Source organism: Dermacentor variabilis, chromosome 4 (assembly GCF_050947875.1).
Source record: "Dermacentor variabilis isolate Ectoservices chromosome 4, ASM5094787v1, whole genome shotgun sequence".
In the NCBI taxonomy this organism is placed as follows: domain Eukaryota; kingdom Metazoa; phylum Arthropoda; class Arachnida; order Ixodida; family Ixodidae; genus Dermacentor; species Dermacentor variabilis.
In genome coordinates, this window is record NC_134571.1 from 50,905,915 (window position 1) to 50,923,037 (window position 17,123).

Consider the following 17,123-nt stretch of genomic DNA (forward strand, 5'->3'; position numbering starts at 1 on the left):
AGGCTGAACATATGAAAACCCTGTTGTTATCGCTGTCAATTTATGCTTCTTCGCTCGTCGGGCAAATACTACGATATATATATATATATATATATATATATATATATATATATATATATATATATATATGAAAACCCTGTTGTTATCGCTGTCAATTTATGCTTCTTCGCTCGTCGGGCAAATACTACGATATATATATATATATATATATATATATATATATATATATATATATATATATATATATATATATATATATATATATATATATATATATATATATATATATATATCGTAGTATTTGCCCGACGAGCGAAGAAGCATAAATTGACAGCGATAACAACAGGGTTTTCATATGTTCAGCCTTACCTGCGCTCCCCAGCCCACGTTACCACGTTATATATATATATATATATATAAACGCGTAACGGTGCGCGCTGGTCGCAGGAGCGCGTGCGCAACGTGAAGCTGCTCCAGCTCCAGTGCGGGGCCAGCTCAGCCGCGTTCTGGGGCTCGGCGTTCGCCGTTGACCTGGTGTTGCACGCGCTCTGCTCGATGGTGCTCCTGAGCCCGTTTATGATTTTGGACCGACACCAGGTGTACTCGGACGCCTCCACAATTGGTACGTCATTGCTCTTCTATGCGAACGGCGAAAATTGGAACAATTTTCTTGAAAATCGCAAGGGTGTCGGTGAGCGTAAACAGAGAGCCCAAAGGGACACCAAAGAGCAACGCTAAAGCCAGTTCAGGCTGGTAAGGTATCTGTTCGACGAAATTTGTTATGTTTATTTATTTGGTGCAGAAATGTTGAATATTGCTTGTGCAGATTGGACATGTATATAACTGACTCTTTATTATGCCGCCTTCACTGTTTATGAGTAGCTGTTTATAAGGTCGACGTATATATATATATATATATATATATATATATATATATATATATATATATATATATATATATATATATATATATATATATATATATATATATATATATATATATATATATATAAAGCTCTCTCCTTAGATTCTTAGACAACCAACAGAGATCTGAAGATAGACGTAAAATCGTGTGAGAGATTGGCATATATATATATATATATATATATATATATATATATATATATATATATATATATATATATATATATATATATATATATTTATTTATTTATTTATTTATTTATTTGTCGTCTTTGGCGACACAACGGTTTATATTAGTGTAACGTTAATTTTCTGGAAAGATTAGGGCAACAATATGAATTAACGAATATCCTCACAGCATGTGCTACTGAAAACAGTTTTCTCTGCTCGCTAGGCTGTTACGACGCTGCTGTTTGCAGGCGAACATTCAGCGCTAGTTGTCCGTGGCGGGACAAAACGGCAGGTGTCTCCGCGTAAAGCTTGGTGCCCTTCTGGTCACGCTGTGCTTAATACCTGCTGCATGGTTCTTTATATCATTTATAAGAACGATGTGTCGGCTAAAATCGCGGAGAATCATGGCTTCGCAAGGACTGCGCTTCTGCTGGTGCAGGTTCCCTGTATGCCTTGATGGTGAGCTACGGGTGCGCGTCGATTCCTCTCGCGTACGTCGTCTCACTGGTCTGCGACCAACCGTCGACGGGATACGTGACTATCGCAAGCATCAGCATTGTCGCGGGTAAGACTCGGACGCATGCCACCACATGCTAAGGATATTCATCTGTAAGAGCAATAGCTCATGGCACAGTCACAAGCTTTATGACAGTGAATACGGGAACGGATGCCGCTCGGTACAGGTGGAACACTCTGTCGAGTGGCTGGTTTATTCACGTAGTTTGTAGACTTAGAGGACGCGCTCGCTATGATGACTCGCGCGTCGTCTGCTACCATCGTCACCGCCTGGTACCTGGCACATGCCGTGTCACGTTTGCATGCACATTGACTGAGCAGACTGCAGCAAACGACGCGCAAATGCGATCAAGGAGTGCATACGCTTAACCTTACTTACGGGAATGTACTAGCTGCTCCCAAAAGTTATCCGCAATTACCGAGCGGCACGCGCTGATGGGTTCGCTATCACAAAGCTTGTGACTGTACATTCCCTGCTGAGTATGGACGAGTGATAGTCGTATCATTTATTCACGAGAAAATTTTTTTGTGATTAAGAGAATATATTTACCACGTTCGAAAAAGTATTGGAAGGCTGCTTTAGTTGGACACTGAAAAAAAAAACAACGCATTAGCCTACATTGATATAGATTACTGGTATCCTATTACAAATAGGTCGATTTTCCCCGCGAGCGGGAGCTTGATAAGCGAAAGACAGATGTCGACACCCCCTTGGCTTTCGCGAACCACTTTACAGCGCTTTCTGTTTAATCATTTTACAGTGTTCCCTGGCGTCAGTTATTGGTATAAAATAAACATGAACAAAAAAATGGATGAACTGCATTCCGTAGTAAGCAAGAACTCAATGTCCCACCTTTTGTCAACTTTTGTTTTGAAAAAGAAAGCCTGCGTACATGTGGCGTATTGTGTAAAAAGGGAAGTTCTGCTTTTACTTTCTCTGCTAATACACGACCTTTATTTTCGCCAAAAGAATATAAACAGGATTCTGAAGAAAAAAAAAAGGATTTATACTTCTAACGGGTCTGCTGTTGATTTTCATCGTATCTTTAAAAAATTCTTGTCATTCGAAAGCAGCTATTAGTAGTCTTCAAACTAGAAGTTCAGGAAAGTAAAGACGCAGGTTTTCACAGCGCAAGGAGCAGTCGCAGTACGAAGTAAGATGGTGCTACCGCACGAAAGAGTGACTTCGCGTGACTATGCTGATCGCGGCGCACCCAACCGATGCATGCACCGTCATCGTGTGTTGCGTCTGCAGGCATGATTCTGAACGTGAGCATGTCGCTGCTATATTTACTGCCGGCACTGCTGGAACCAACGAACAACGAAACGAGGGACACTACGGGACTAGACACCGCCCTGTGGGTCTTCAGAGGTATACCCAGCTTCTCCCTCGCCTGGGGCATCTCTAACTGCCTCCAAGTGAGTTCACATCACGCGACTCGGTGGTCATGCACATACATATATATATATATATATATATATATATATATATATATATATATATATATATATATATATATATATATATATAATTGCCGCTCCTAAGCTACAGTTACTCGATTTTGATGGAGTGGTTGCTCTAAGGCATAAAATTTTTCGTGCAGTAACATTTTAGAGTGATTTCTACTATTGATCGTGTAAATACATTATTGTGGTGTGTTTCTGCGTGCAACTCACTCAATCCCTTAAAAGAGTGGTGACGGACTGTTCTGCGTTTTTCACAAGACGCGCCAGCATCCAGTGAGAAAGACACCGATCAAAAAGAAAAAGAAATGTATGCATGACATCGGTTTTACAATAATTTTTTTTTTAAGAGCGCCCATTGCTCAGTCTTTCCTCCAACCAGTCAGTACGATGTTGGCCGATCATAGCGAAAATGGCGGCGTATTGTTTTATCGGCTGTTAGTTCTCATTGGACCTCCACCGTGCTTCACGGCCGTCAGCATGGCGTTGCTCTCTAGTTGCGAATGCTTTTTTTTTTTTGCCAGCCTTCAGAGACGCGTTAGAGCGAGCCTTTGATGTGGAGTCGTATTCTGCATCTAATGTGGTCACGAATATTCTTTTTGTTTAGTGTCACTGTGTGTCAATAAAGAATTTTTGCCTGCTTATTTTGTATGCTATCGGTGGGCACATTGCCATTACATCCATTGCGAAATTATAACTAGAAATATAAGCGCAGCTACTGCGGCTTACTCTTGTTTGTTCACTTATTCCCGAGTGCCTAAGTCGTTAGCCTCCCGCCAACATTAAGTTCCAGTTTCTTACTAGTATTGTCATATTTTGTTGCAACCAATCTGTGCTGACAATGATGAGAACACTTTTTTTTTTACAGATTTCGCAAGAAAGTGTTATGTGTCGCTACATGTCAACTTTTGACCGTCTCCTCTTCTGTCAGGACTTCGGCCTTGATAAAATTCCGGATCATCTAAATCGGTTCATTGAGTGCTGTCCAGGTGAGCTCACGGTTGCGGAACTGAAGTATCCTGTTTTAGTGATAAGCGAAAGTATACGCAAACTTTATTCCAATCGTGTTCTTCGTTTTGCCGTCTTATACATATTTTGTATCTCTTGAGACTAGTATTTTCATTAATCTCGAACTGCATGTGTTATTCGTTTCCTTACGAAGAGCACATTTTAGAATATATTTCAATTAAGTCATCTTCTATTGGGGATTTCTTACATCTTGTGCAACGGTGCAGGTGTTAGGATAGGAACGAACGTGTAAGGGGACACCAGTGTTATCATAAACCCTGCTTACCGCCATTTATGCCTGCTTACTATCTTAACACCGCTTGAATGACGTCTGCAGCACTTCCCGAACTCTCTGAAACAACCATGTTGGTGGCGCTGTACCAAGAAATCTAGTTGGTGCAGTTAAATATGCCGGGAAAGCACAACGCATGAAGAGCTAAGACGCAACTGGCTGGAACTGGCTCTACCGCTTGGGTCTGCGTTAAAGACTGCGCTCGAGAGAGCACATGGCGTCTAATGACGTCTACGTGTGTCGTCTGTTCGAGACTTGTGCAGACTGCGCTTTATGGCAAAAGGACACGTATGCTAAATATATGCCCATTCTAATGATCACTCTATCCGCTAAGTTTTTCATTCGTAATTGTTTTTTGCCATTAGCCGGCTGCCTTAGCTATGTCGAACATCAATACTGATTGACATCTAATTTTAAGAACACTTCGAGTGTAAGAAAGTCGTTAATGTGTGTGGCTACAGGTCAGCTGTGGCTTTTTAACCACAACGCCGCGAGTGGTATTGCAGCAAGGATCCCCCCTGATGTCTGGCGCTTGCGATGACGGACTGATTGTTCACTTGCTTCAGTCCTTGGGAATACTCTCACTGTCGGCAGGTCGACCAGCCAGCAATGAGCGTCGTAGCGTTCCCGCATACACACAACGAATGCAGTTACACTGCGTAAACTTCGCCTTATTAACTCAGTATAGTGCTGTGAAAAAGTACGGGTCGTGTCAGTAAACAAGGAAAGAAAACCAGCCGAATATCTCGCGTAAGGAACAAGGGTTGTCCCTTTATTTGCCATCGAGTCTCGCTGCGGCTAGCAACTGGTGAAATACTATACTAGTTTTCGTTCCACCTCCATTGACTCGACGCGCCTAGATTTCGCTGAATGAACTTCACGGAGTTGGCGTGAAGTAATGTTTATCTAGTAGCATGGTGGCCTAAATAAGAAACATTATTGCGATGGGATGGCTGGCTTATTGGACTGCTTGGGGGACTAAAGCTTTTGAATGCGCAGCAGCAGTATCATGAGAGCGCATCCGCTGCGGCGCGCAGAGAAGTGCCACGACTGCATCATGTCCAAGGGTTGCCTCACGTGGGACAAAATGAGCGCCGGCCGCGACGTCTGCCTCATGCTGCTGGTGGGCGTGGCCTTCCTCTCGCTCGTCACGCTCATCGACTCCGGCCTCGCGGGGAGCCTCGCTACGCGCTTGCGGGCTCGACAAGCCGCGGTCCCGACCGGGGTCGGTGAGCACCGCAGCGTCCAGGAAGAGCGCGCTCGCGTCGAACAGATCGTCGCCCACGGACGCCGCACGGAGACGAATGGCCCCGTTGCGACAAAGGTATGACGAGATTGCGACCTACGCTGCGTGCGTGCGTGCGTGCGTGCATGCGTGCGTGCGTGCGTGCGTGCGTGAGTGAGTGAGTGAGTGAGTGAGTGAGTGAGTGAGTGAGTGAGTGAGTGAGTGAGTGAGTGAGTGAGTGAGTGAGTGAGTGGGTGAGTGAGTGAGTGAGTGAGTGAGTGAGTGAGTGAGTGAGTGAGTGAGTGAGTGAGTGAGTGAGTGAGTGAGTGAGTGAGTGAGCGAGCGTGTGTGTGTGTATGTGTGTGTGTGTGTGTGTGTGTGTGTGTGTGTGTGTGTGTGTGTGTGTGTGTGTGTGTGTGTGTGTGTGTGTGTGTGTGTGTGTGTGTGTGTGTGTGTGTGCACACACAGCACGCGGACTTCCTCGCATTGCGCGTGCATTGGTTGTCGAACCGGAGACCTCGCGCTCGGCAGCGTAATTAAGCGAGGATTCCGCGCAGGTGGTCTTGTGCGTGGACAAGCTGCGAAAGAGCTACCGCAGCGTCGAGGCCGTGAGCGGCCTCTCGTTCACGCTGAACAGCCACGAGTGCTTCGGCCTTCTCGGCATGAACGGCGCCGGCAAGACGACCACGTTCCGCATGCTGGCCGGAGACTTGGTGCCCACGGCGGGCAACGCCTACATCGGCGATGCAGATCTTGCCACCAGCAGGAGAAAGGCGAGTGCTCGAAGGCCGCGTCGTACGGGCGTGACGCTGGTCGAAACGCGTTGTTGGGCTGTCGTTGGTTTTCAGTGGCTTGAAAACGGAGCCAGAGTGCACGAAGGAGACACGGAGACGATCCAGGAGGAGACGTAAAACCTAAAGGTTTATTCATACGCCGCCGCGTGCCAGCATTGTACCCTCTGTTATCAGAAAGAGGAAGTCTGCTGTCTATCGGTATTCTTGCAAGTGTACGCAGTAATATTGTTTTTAATTTTTAATTTTTTCTTTATATACCCTAGTGCTGATGTGTAAATTCGGTCCACTGCTTATCAGCTAGCGTGCCGCTTCAAGATTCACAGTCCGCTTGGCTTATCATTTTACAGATAAGCTCGATACATCGAGACGACGAAGATGCTCAACGACGATTCCTTTGTCGAATAGTGCGTTCCAACACGTATCGAGTAATAAACTCAGTTGTTAGTGCACCTTGTGATCGTCTAGATGCCTTCTTGTTTGTCCATCGTGCTCTCTGGCAAATCACGAGCATGCGCAAACGTCATTCTGCTTCTCACCACAATCGCGTCCGCTTCTGAAAATAGATTTTTTTCCCTTTTTCTTGTGCCTCTTACGTCGAAAGTAACTATATCTTATTAAATACTATTATAGCCAATCGTAGCTCCGGCTGCAAATCATCAGGTTTTACAGATAATATCTGCTGATGCCATGTTACTCAATATTTAAAATATGAGAGTGTGTAGCTAAGCGCACTATGTCAGCCGATCGCAAAAAGATAAAAAATGCATATCACGGACGGGAATCGAACGCGGCTCCACATCGCGGGAGATAAGAGTAAAATTTGCATAGCTGCTCTGGCATCACCTACCGACGAAATCTCCGGCATGGTGCGTTGCTCCACACAAGAGCTCCCGGAGTCCATGCTTGCTCGGGTAGAGTTGGCCGTGCTCGCTAGATGTCGCAGCGATGCTAAGCAAGACACACAAATAGTCAAGCAGCATAAATACCTGGAGGTATACATAAACGAAGAAAAAAAAGAAACAAGCATCCACCAAGCTAATGAAACAGAGAATTCTGGAGCTACGATAAGTGAGGTAGTGCAAGGTATTTGGAAACGAGTAATGGTGCTAGCGCTATCGTTTGAAAATGCCATTCTGTGCTTAAAATAGGGCATCGTGTTGGAGTTGGAAGTGAACCAAATGTTGGTGGGCCGATTGGCATTGGGGGCTCAAGGTAAAAGCCCAAGTGAGGCAGCACAAAGTGTCACCTATTTTGAATTAGGAGAAGCGCAGAACAAAAATAATTTTGAAGAAAGACTCAGAAACTGGAAGAAAAAAAGGGGGCAGCCAAAGTACACAAATATCTTTACATCAACAGTGCGGACACGGATTGGAACAAGACGTTAAGAAAGTCGGTAACCTAGCACAGGGTAATTGAAAGTGTAAATATAGACAACAAGAAGTCATCAACAGGAAAGTTAGAGAAAGAGAGTTGGATGCAAAGGATGGAAATAAGTCCGTGCACATTTTCAAGTACGACAAGAAAAATATTAGGAGAGAGAATATGTACAACACAACGGAGCCGCGTCTCTTTTTCCTTTTTTTTTTTTATAGGCCCGAGCTGGCTGCCTGAGGACAAAAAACATGCAGGAGAAAATAGTAGCAAGAGGATTAGGCGTGTGTCTCAGGCAGCAAAAGGCGGGCGACGACTCAGCATGTCGAAATCGAATGGCAATATATTCACGCAGCAGTAACCGTAGGGGAGGTCCACCTTCCAGAAGCACAGGAATGCAAAGCGGTTGGAAGCATGAACTAGTCAAAGGTCAAAATAAGCGAGAGACGTTTGCAATATTGGTGGGGAAAATAGAGCAGGGGAGAAATCAATAGAGCAGGAGTCATTACAGGCATCGGCAGCATGAAAATCGGTTTAATGAAAATAGAAAATACTAGGAAACGTGCTAGATTGCAGTAAATGTAGTAAAACCTAGCTGATTACCTCAAACAGGCTATATGACTATTTGTGGCCGCTCAGTTTCGAAGGGGATGCAAAAAGAAAAACAAATGATCGTCATCATTTAGTGATAGCCTTTAGATATCGCTAGGCACAACGAAAGACCCGCGAAAAGATTATGTTCAGCTGTTTACGACGTGCAGATTGCCAAATGTTTGCACTGACGTGCGAGAACTTTTTGTTGCACAAGCTATACTTCATTATATCGAACTTTATAGGTAATGACCGAAACATGACAGCCGTGACGCGTTTCGGGCTCCATCAATTGCTTCCGGCGCTTGCAGCACACTAAAGCGTGACCTTAGAGATTGGCTTCACTTACACCGGGAGAGCCGTTGCAAGTGGCGCGGTTTGGACACCGCCTGTTGTACAGGAGTAGTTACAATTTTATCGGTGACGACGGTGTACATATCTGAGAAAACTGCGACAGTCTGCGTTCCCGGTTTACGCGACGCGTGGCGCCGCGTCCTCTGCGCAGTACCAGGCGCGGATCGGCTACTGCCCGCAGACGGACGTGGCCCTCGACCTGCTGACCGGGCGGGAGATGCTGGCGCTCTACGGCCGACTCCGCGGCATCCGCGAGTGCGACCTTGCTGCGGTCATCGACCGAACGCTGCAGTTCGTCGACATGATGCAGTACGCTGACGTCACCACTGGGAAATACAGGTAATCCGCGCATGTGACATAGCACAAAGCTATAGTAGTCCCTGCATGTTAACGCGCGAAGCACTATTTGGCTCGTCCCCAGCACGTCGCAGTTCGTCGGTTCCTGTCTCGCCTCGGTCCCGGCCTCTTCAATAATAATTTTTTTTAATTCGAGCGTCCTATGGTGGCACGTGCTCTCCCAGGTGCGAGAGCACGTATACGCGCGCATCAGTTTCCACTAGACCGCACACATCCCGTGCGTCAGGAGCGGGAGCGTGCCGCACTCCGCCATTCTTGCCTTGTGGCAGTTAAGGCTTTGAGAGGCTGCGTTAGTCTGCACAGCCTTCGTGCTCGGCCTACATATCCCCAGTCTTCTTTTTTTCCCCTTGTAGCAGGTAACGCTTCCAAGCTGCTGTGTGACGTTGTGCAGCCTTCGGGATCATCCCAGGTCGTAACTAAACCGTTTGTAACGTTTCTGCGCCGAAGTTATTAACAAAACTGTCGTCGTGCCGTCGCCGTCATACATTAGTCGTTGTTTTCCTTCTAATGCCGCAAATAAGCTATCTTCACACACGAAGCTGCTTCCTTTGCACAAATATCCTGCTACCTACAAAATGTTTCGCAATGCCTCGATTCCGACAGTGCAGGGTAGCTGTATTTTGGCTCTTGATGGACTGAAGTATACTTCAGTCCATACCGGCCGTATCAGGTATACCAGTCAACTTAAAAGCGCGTGGTGTTTATTAACTTTCCTGCAATGGTCAAGAAAAGATTTTTTTGGAGTTTACTACATTTATTTTAGGCCGAATAAGTTCATACGCAGCACACATGACCGAGGTCACTTCCTTGGCTATTACATACGGACCGGGTGTTTCAGCGAATACTTTAAATTTTTTTTTAATTGCCTGTGGCAGGTAGCACAATTCTAGTCCATGAGGTCTTCTCGAAGAGGTGGTCATTACTTGCGCAAAAAATTGAAATGCATAATTGACTAATTAACAAAAGTTTCATAATTACGTTTTTAACTAATAACCTTGTGGCACATTTTGCCATTTACAAATTCTAGCCGGGGGAATTCGCAAGGTGGGTCCACTTGGAATGAATTCAGAGGATGACACCAGTTCCGAGATGTTAATTCCCGAACTTTGCGGAGAAGTGCATTAATGTTCCAGTTACTTTCGTGGTTCAATGCATAAAACGACGTTTTGTTAAGAAAGTAAGTGGAACGACAGTGCATATTTACCGCAAGTTTGACGGCGCATATCTCGTAAATGGTGTCTACACAATTTTTTTTCAAATGGATATACTTCCAGTGTCACCCTACTATAATTTGTAAGTTGCAGTGTGTACCATAAGCTCATTAGTTAAAAACTTAATTAGTGAACTTTTGTTAGTGAACTTTTGTTGTGTCCACCTGTTCGAGTAGACCAGCTCATGGGCTAGAATTGTGCTATCTGCCACTAGCAATTAAAATAATTTTTTGAAAGTGTTCCCTGGATCATCCTGCATAAACAGATTGATCGTCCCGGGTTAAATCCGAAAAAAAGATCCCTCGTAATTTCCGTGTCCAGCACCCTGATTTGCTTCATGCACTGCTCTCATTAAATGAGCATGTACTATTTATTTTACCTCCAAGTTACTCGCAAGTGCTACCACTGATACAATTTCACTATTTTTGGCCTTCCGACACTGTGCTGGTGATCGACCTACTATACAGTGCTTTAATTAACCGAGGGTTTCCGCACGGTCTTTGTCTGAATCATGTGATTGTTTCGTGTGACTTATTTTACACAAAATGCAAGATAACTCTTGTTCTGTTTCTGAAACAAGCGGCTCAACGGGTAGTGCATGGTTAACGGGTAATACAACGGCTCAACGGGTAATACATGGTTAACGGGTAATACAACGGCTCAACGGGTAATACATGGTTAACGGGTAATACAACGGGTTATACGGCTCAACGGGTAATACAGCCCTGGTTCGGCGACTACGGCGTTCTGCTGCTCGACGCGAGCCATCAAGATTGGCGCGACGTGCCGGAATATATGCAAGGACTTATGTACAGCCATAATTTGGAGCAGGCGTTTTAATAAACCTCAGGTGATCATTTTTAAGCACTTCCAGGTGATCGCAGAAAATAGATAACATTTCCGCGACTATCTGAGGCGGAGTGCGAAAACTGGTTGGCGCATTTTCGTTAACATGATGTTCTGCGCAAATAAACCTTACATGGAGACATGGGCAGGACGAGTGCAAATTGTGCTCTTCCTGTTCGTGTCTCTTCATGTAGCGCGTTTTACATGCGATACTTAATGAAAAAAGAGAGCGCTACGAAGACAAGGACGAAAGAACAACGAGTACGACAGACGCAAGTTTATTTAGTATGCTCAACCAACTCGCCCACATCAAGCTTCTGCTACATGCGATAAGAAGTCGTACTTAGTGTTTTGCACTGGTTCGTGAGGTCGTCTGTACGAAGCCTCTTGTGCGTCATATGTCTAAACACACACAAAAAAGAAGAAAACAGTGGCGGAAGAAGACCCAGAGGTGTGCACCGAAATCTTCGAACCAACAGCAGTCATTCGCCGAGTGCATACTGGATGACGCAGTACGCTACACCGCCGCGAATACAGAAGCTTCATGAAAGCCCGTAGTGTCTGCACCTTGTCAGCGCAAGTTCATTACGTGTAGTATACGTCAGGGGCACCGCGTACAAGAGCTGCCATAAACATGCTATCGCGTCCTTTCAGTTGAATATTTTTACGCGGAGCTCCAGTTACGTTGACTGAGTAATCTCTTGACACGTTGGGCAGACAGAAGGGGACCTTAAAAGGACGCTCGAAACAGCGTGACACGTTAGAATGTCGTGGGTGTGACGTACGAGCGCTTCGAAATCGGCCACGTTTTCTAGCGGTGGCACGCGTCGCAAGCTGTCGCTGGCCGTGGCGTTCGTGGGCAACCCGAGCGTGGTGCTGCTGGACGAGCCGACGGCCGCCGTCGACCCGCAGGCGCGCAGGCGCATCTGGAATATACTCGCGGCCGTCAAGCGGAACCTCGACCTCACGATACTGCTCACCTCGCACTGGTAAGCCACACTAGTTCCATCTGTTCACTTTGCGGAACCCCACTGTATACGCACGAGACAAACGCCTGCAGGGTCGGAATAATGTGGCTGTTCTATAATATATTCCAATTATGCTGCTCTCTGCGCTTCATCATTCTCACCCGTTCCTGTTCATGTCCCTTCACGTAATGTGTGTTTTACATGCAATAAGAAGTCGCACTTAGTGTTTTGCACTAGTTCGTGAAGTCGTTTGTACGAAGCCTCTTGTACGTCATATCTTTGAAGACGAAAAAAAAAAACATTGGTGGAAAAAGGTTGGTTGTGATTCTCACGATCACAACCAACCAATTGATCAGTCAGTCATGGAATTGTTCGATAAGTCAGTCTCTCGATCGATTGGTCGATCGACCAGTCGGTCAGCCAGTCTGCTTGTCCCGGTGGGTTCCTTCCGTCCGTTGGAAAACGATTACAGTTTGCATCTCTTCTCTTCCCAATCTAATGGCGTTTTTCACTGGTCGATTCGGAGCAGAATTTCTTGCTCCGTGGCAACGAATCCGAATTTCACTGGTCGATCTGGAGCGGGTTCGCGCGTTCCACTGGTCGTTTCGGATCAACTCGCTCCGCGCCGGATCGCTCTCATTTGCTCCGCCGCCGAGGCGCGGATTCGGGCGGAAATAGCTCGCGTCACTTCCGTTTTCAAGCGAAATCGGTACCCGGTTTGTACGCACAACATTGTGTTGCTTCGCAAAATGGCTGCGTTCGGTGCTGCTGCAGCGCTCGCGTTTAGCGATGAGAGCGCGGACGACAGCAATTACGAAGTGACGCAAGTGCTGTACGAAGACTTCTATGCACGTTGTCCATGCACAATCCTTGCGGGCGCGACATGGAAATGACGGACTATGCGACTGCCACGGTCAAATTACACACGGGGGACGGCGAGTTTGGTTGCCGTGGAAACGTACAGAACGGAAGTAGGGCATGGTTTTCGGAACCGGTTCGTGCGACGTGTACGCAGACTTCCTGTGTGATCCGCCGCGGAGCGTTTTTGCGCTCCGCTGGCCGATTCGGATTTGTGAAACCCGAGCGCTCGCTCGAGGATTTCGGCGGCCACTCCAGATCGACCAGTGAAAAACGCCATAAGCCTCCGTGAGACCTTCATTACAAGTTGAGCGTCTCGCACGAGAGTTGTGCTGCCCTGTACGGCGATCACATCTCTTCGCAATGTGCGTTGCGCGTCGCGCAGCGAGGTTACAAGTGCGTGCGTGGTTCTGTGCTCTGGTTGCGCAGCATGCGGGAATGCGAGACCCTCTGCTCGCGCGTGGCCATTCTGCGCCAGGGCCGCTTCGCGTGCCTCGGCTCCACGCAACAGCTCAAGGAGGACATTGGCCGCGGGGCCACGATTCTCGCGCGTTGCGCGCCTCAGGATGCAGGTGAGCGTACACGCAAAAACAGCAAGGCCTGCAGACGTGCTCGAACTGCGCGCTCCATAACGGTCCCGGGCTAAGCAAAGCGAAGGCTGATCAAACCCGTATGTCGTGTATTTTGTTGATCGATTCGCGGCACTTGTGTCTAACACCCGAAAGCAATACCGAGGCTATGGGAGGCACCGTAGTTGTGGGTACCGGATTTCTATAACGTTGATTAATCTAAACGCGGGAGCGGAGAATGCGTCCGATGCATTCGAAAATCGAACCCACTGCAGCAGCACACCGGCAACCAGGCCCCAGCGGGTTGACACAGCCGGTCGCTTGGTCCGTTTCGCGGGTGTGCGAAAGAAGAAAGTGGTTTCCCTTCATGTCAAGGTTCGTCGCCCTTGGAGAGCAAACGCTATTAGAAAGTGCTTTCGCTTGAAACTATACTTTCAGCACTATGGCCCTTCTCCGACTCAACAAAATTCCAGAGACACAATACCTTTTAAAGTCAGTTCTTATTGTTAAACGATCTTTTACGAATCTAAGAAATGTTTGTTCAGAAGGCACGGGCCCGTACTCACATCAACACGTCCGTGCGCGAACAAAGAGTCTCCAGTCTTTTCACATGAGAGTATTTTGTTTGCTTACCTATGCATACAAATTTAACGTGATGTTATGGTTTCTAAAGATACTTTTCATCCTGGATTGCTGCGTCATTTGGTGGCACTTGCACAATTCTACGCATTCATGTTTGGTCCTCGGCATCGATGCCAGCGGTATGTCTCACACAAAGTATAATAATCGTCTCAGAAACCAGTGGAACGAATGATGAATAAACGCTTTACATACACTTAATCATTGCATATCATTGCATATAATGGTCCTGGAGAGATTCATTTCAAGGCCAAACTTGTCTGGCAAACTCGCTGGCTACAATTAGTAAATTGCAATATGTGCCATAAAGCAATCGATTAAAAACATAATGAGTACTTTTCGTTAATCAGTTGAATATGTGTTTCGATTTCTCGTGCTAGCAATATCCGCCTCCCCGAATAATCCAGCTCAAGGAGAATAATTATGCTATCTGCCAGACGATATTTAAAAATTCCGGAAAACTGAAATATGATCGCCCCCGGTATAGTGCCGCCTGCATTTATATAGCTTTAGGTTACACCAGAATATATAAGGTTATCGTTTCTGGTTCAATTTTGAAAGGCTAACAGATATGTTGTTCACGGTGATGGACACTAGGTCTGACGAGGTTGCTGAAACGTCACAGAGGCACAAATGCGACGGCGATAACATAATTAGCTCAAGGGACTGTCTATATGCCGTTAGCTGCCTTGCTAGCCGGCTAATTCTCGCGTTCGGGGATTTCGGTGCACGCATACGTCCGCGTGGATGGAGGCGAGGGCGTGCCTTGTCCTGACAGCACGCGGGTTCGTTTCGCTCACAACCCGCAGAATGTGCCGGACGGAGCAAGCAGCCGTCTACCCTTCTTGCAAAGCATTTTCGAGGACCCACGTCTCAGGCTTCTGTGGCAGCCGTTCATTCAGAATTGTCTATGACGGTGTGCACCACTTGTCAGAAGTTCACGTACTATTAGCAGACCACGTCCGCTAGTGTTACTTAGCGTACTGCTATTAGAGAGAGAGAGAGAGAGAGAGAGAGAGAGAGAGAGAGAGATTAGCTGACAGAGAAAAGACTGCTGACCTCACCGTAGCTGGTTATAGCGCGCGGCTGACACCTGAACACCGGTCAGCAGTGTGGGGAAGGAGAAGGGAGGAAAAAATGACAGATATAGAAGGAGGAGGGTTCTCGGAGGTGGAAACTCTGCGGCGCTCTGTTCGACCGGTATCTTGGTTCCAGCTTGTCCAGCTTGTCGCACCAGCTGGCTTAACGTGTGCTTTCTTATGTCCCTGTGCAGACTTGCAGGGCCTAATTTCCCGCCCTGTGCGCATAGCCGACCTCAATAGTTCTCGGAGTGCGGAAATCGATAGAAAAAAGAAGCTTAATTTTGTCGCTTATTCATTATGTACCCCCAATTCGGAGGTCAGCGTGATTGTTGAACGGGAAGTTACGTCAGCAAGTACATTTGTTTTCTTTACTTTCTTCCCAGTAAAATCCGTGCTCCAAAAACTTGCTGTTAGGGTAGCTCTGAAAAACAACAGGCGAGAAGCTATAGACGAGTGCGCTTCCTTTTCTTTTTTCATGTCCAAAAAGGACGCGTCGTTAGGTAGTGGTGGCCATTGTATTAGCGTTGCAGAGCTCCGCTCCGAAAACGATGTATTTTTGTAGCACGGTCGTATTAGTTGTCGTTAGCAAACACAACACGCTTTGAGATGAACGTTCCCGCTGGTGCAGACAAACTGCGACTCATTTCATCGACGTGCAGTCCATGGTGCAGTGGTTAGCTCGCGAGAAGAGCGAGATGATGCTGGGGCATTAGAGGGTATAACTGACAAAATCAACCCGCCGTAGCTCTCGCTTCCTCATAGACACATTCTCCCACCGCCAATACTCGTGTGTGTTCCGACTGTATGTATTTACTTGTCTGCGTCCCCTTACGGTCCTTCGCTCTATGCTGAACGCTCTAATCAGCGCTACTATCAGTCTTGGAGACGGCTTTTTCTGTAAGACTTACTTGTATAGGGGTTGAGCCCACCGCAGTCCGACGTGAAGAATTTTAAATAAATATATAAGTACGTAAACAAGCGCGTTAAAGTGCTTGCAGCTTTTCAGCGTTGATTGAAAAAATAAAAATGAACAAAAAATAAATTAACGAGTATTTCGAGCGCCGTTCCATTCACACTACTTATATATACCGTCTGCAATACTGAAAAATAAATAGCGTTATATTTGTGCAAACATTTATTGTGCTTGCCAGAACGTAATACATTAATTTATGAGCAGGCTGTTTGTTCGTTTGTCTTTGTCGCATTTCTTTGAGCTCGCACGTGCGCCAGCAGTGCATACGGCTGAGTAAGAAGTCAGAACAAACCGTGCAGGCTCACTCGCCCCCCGCACTGTTCGCCCCGTTTTTGTACATGACCCTACCATTTCCTGCAGGCTCCGTGTGCGAATCGTTGGAGAAGCGCTTCCCGGGCGCGCAGCTTCGGCGGCGCCACCAGCGCGGGGCCCTGCTTCGCTTCCACGTGGTGGCGCAGATGTGGCACAAGTTATTCGCTGGCATGGAGGAGCTGCGTGCCGAAGGCCTCGTTTCCGAATATGTGGTCAGCGACGTCAGCCTAACCGAAGTGTTCCTGCACTTCGCCCGACGAGAGGACAAGGACATTTCCAGTCGTGCGACGGCGTCTCCGAGCGAGGCGTCCCGTTAGGCCTCCCGCGCACCGCTACAACTTCGCTATTTGTTCGCGCCAATAAACTCAGTCAGTCTCTTCACTCGTGCGTGCATGCGTGCGTGCGTGTGTGGGCCTGTGTGTGCTTTCGCGCGCGTGTGTGTGCCTGGCTGTCTTTGTGTGTCTGTGTGTGTTCGTGCGCATGTGTGTGAGAGAGAAAGAGCGAACAGAATGGCTGCACGGAGAGTTCGCTTGCCATAACGCCCCTCGGTGACTCCAACGACGAGAAGTTGCTCGAGAAAAACGCTTTCACTCCAGTG

The 17,123-nt window shown here is 46.9% G+C and overlaps 1 protein-coding gene across 1 annotated transcript in view; it reads left to right on the forward strand.

Moving 5' to 3' along the window:
* Positions 1-16,842, forward strand: part of LOC142578196 (phospholipid-transporting ATPase ABCA3-like) — a 41,610-nt gene extending 24,768 nt beyond the window's left edge. Inside the window, exons 16-25 of the mRNA XM_075687598.1 lie at positions 484-622; positions 1,535-1,660; positions 2,867-3,030; positions 3,944-4,064; positions 5,413-5,699; positions 6,158-6,373; positions 8,862-9,049; positions 11,940-12,113; positions 13,380-13,522; positions 16,574-16,842. Coding sequence (XP_075543713.1) covers positions 484-622; positions 1,535-1,660; positions 2,867-3,030; positions 3,944-4,064; positions 5,413-5,699; positions 6,158-6,373; positions 8,862-9,049; positions 11,940-12,113; positions 13,380-13,522; positions 16,574-16,842 — 1,827 coding nt within the window. The remainder of the gene's footprint in view (positions 1-483; positions 623-1,534; positions 1,661-2,866; positions 3,031-3,943; positions 4,065-5,412; positions 5,700-6,157; positions 6,374-8,861; positions 9,050-11,939; positions 12,114-13,379; positions 13,523-16,573) is intronic.
* Positions 16,843-17,123: the final 281 nt, after the last annotated feature.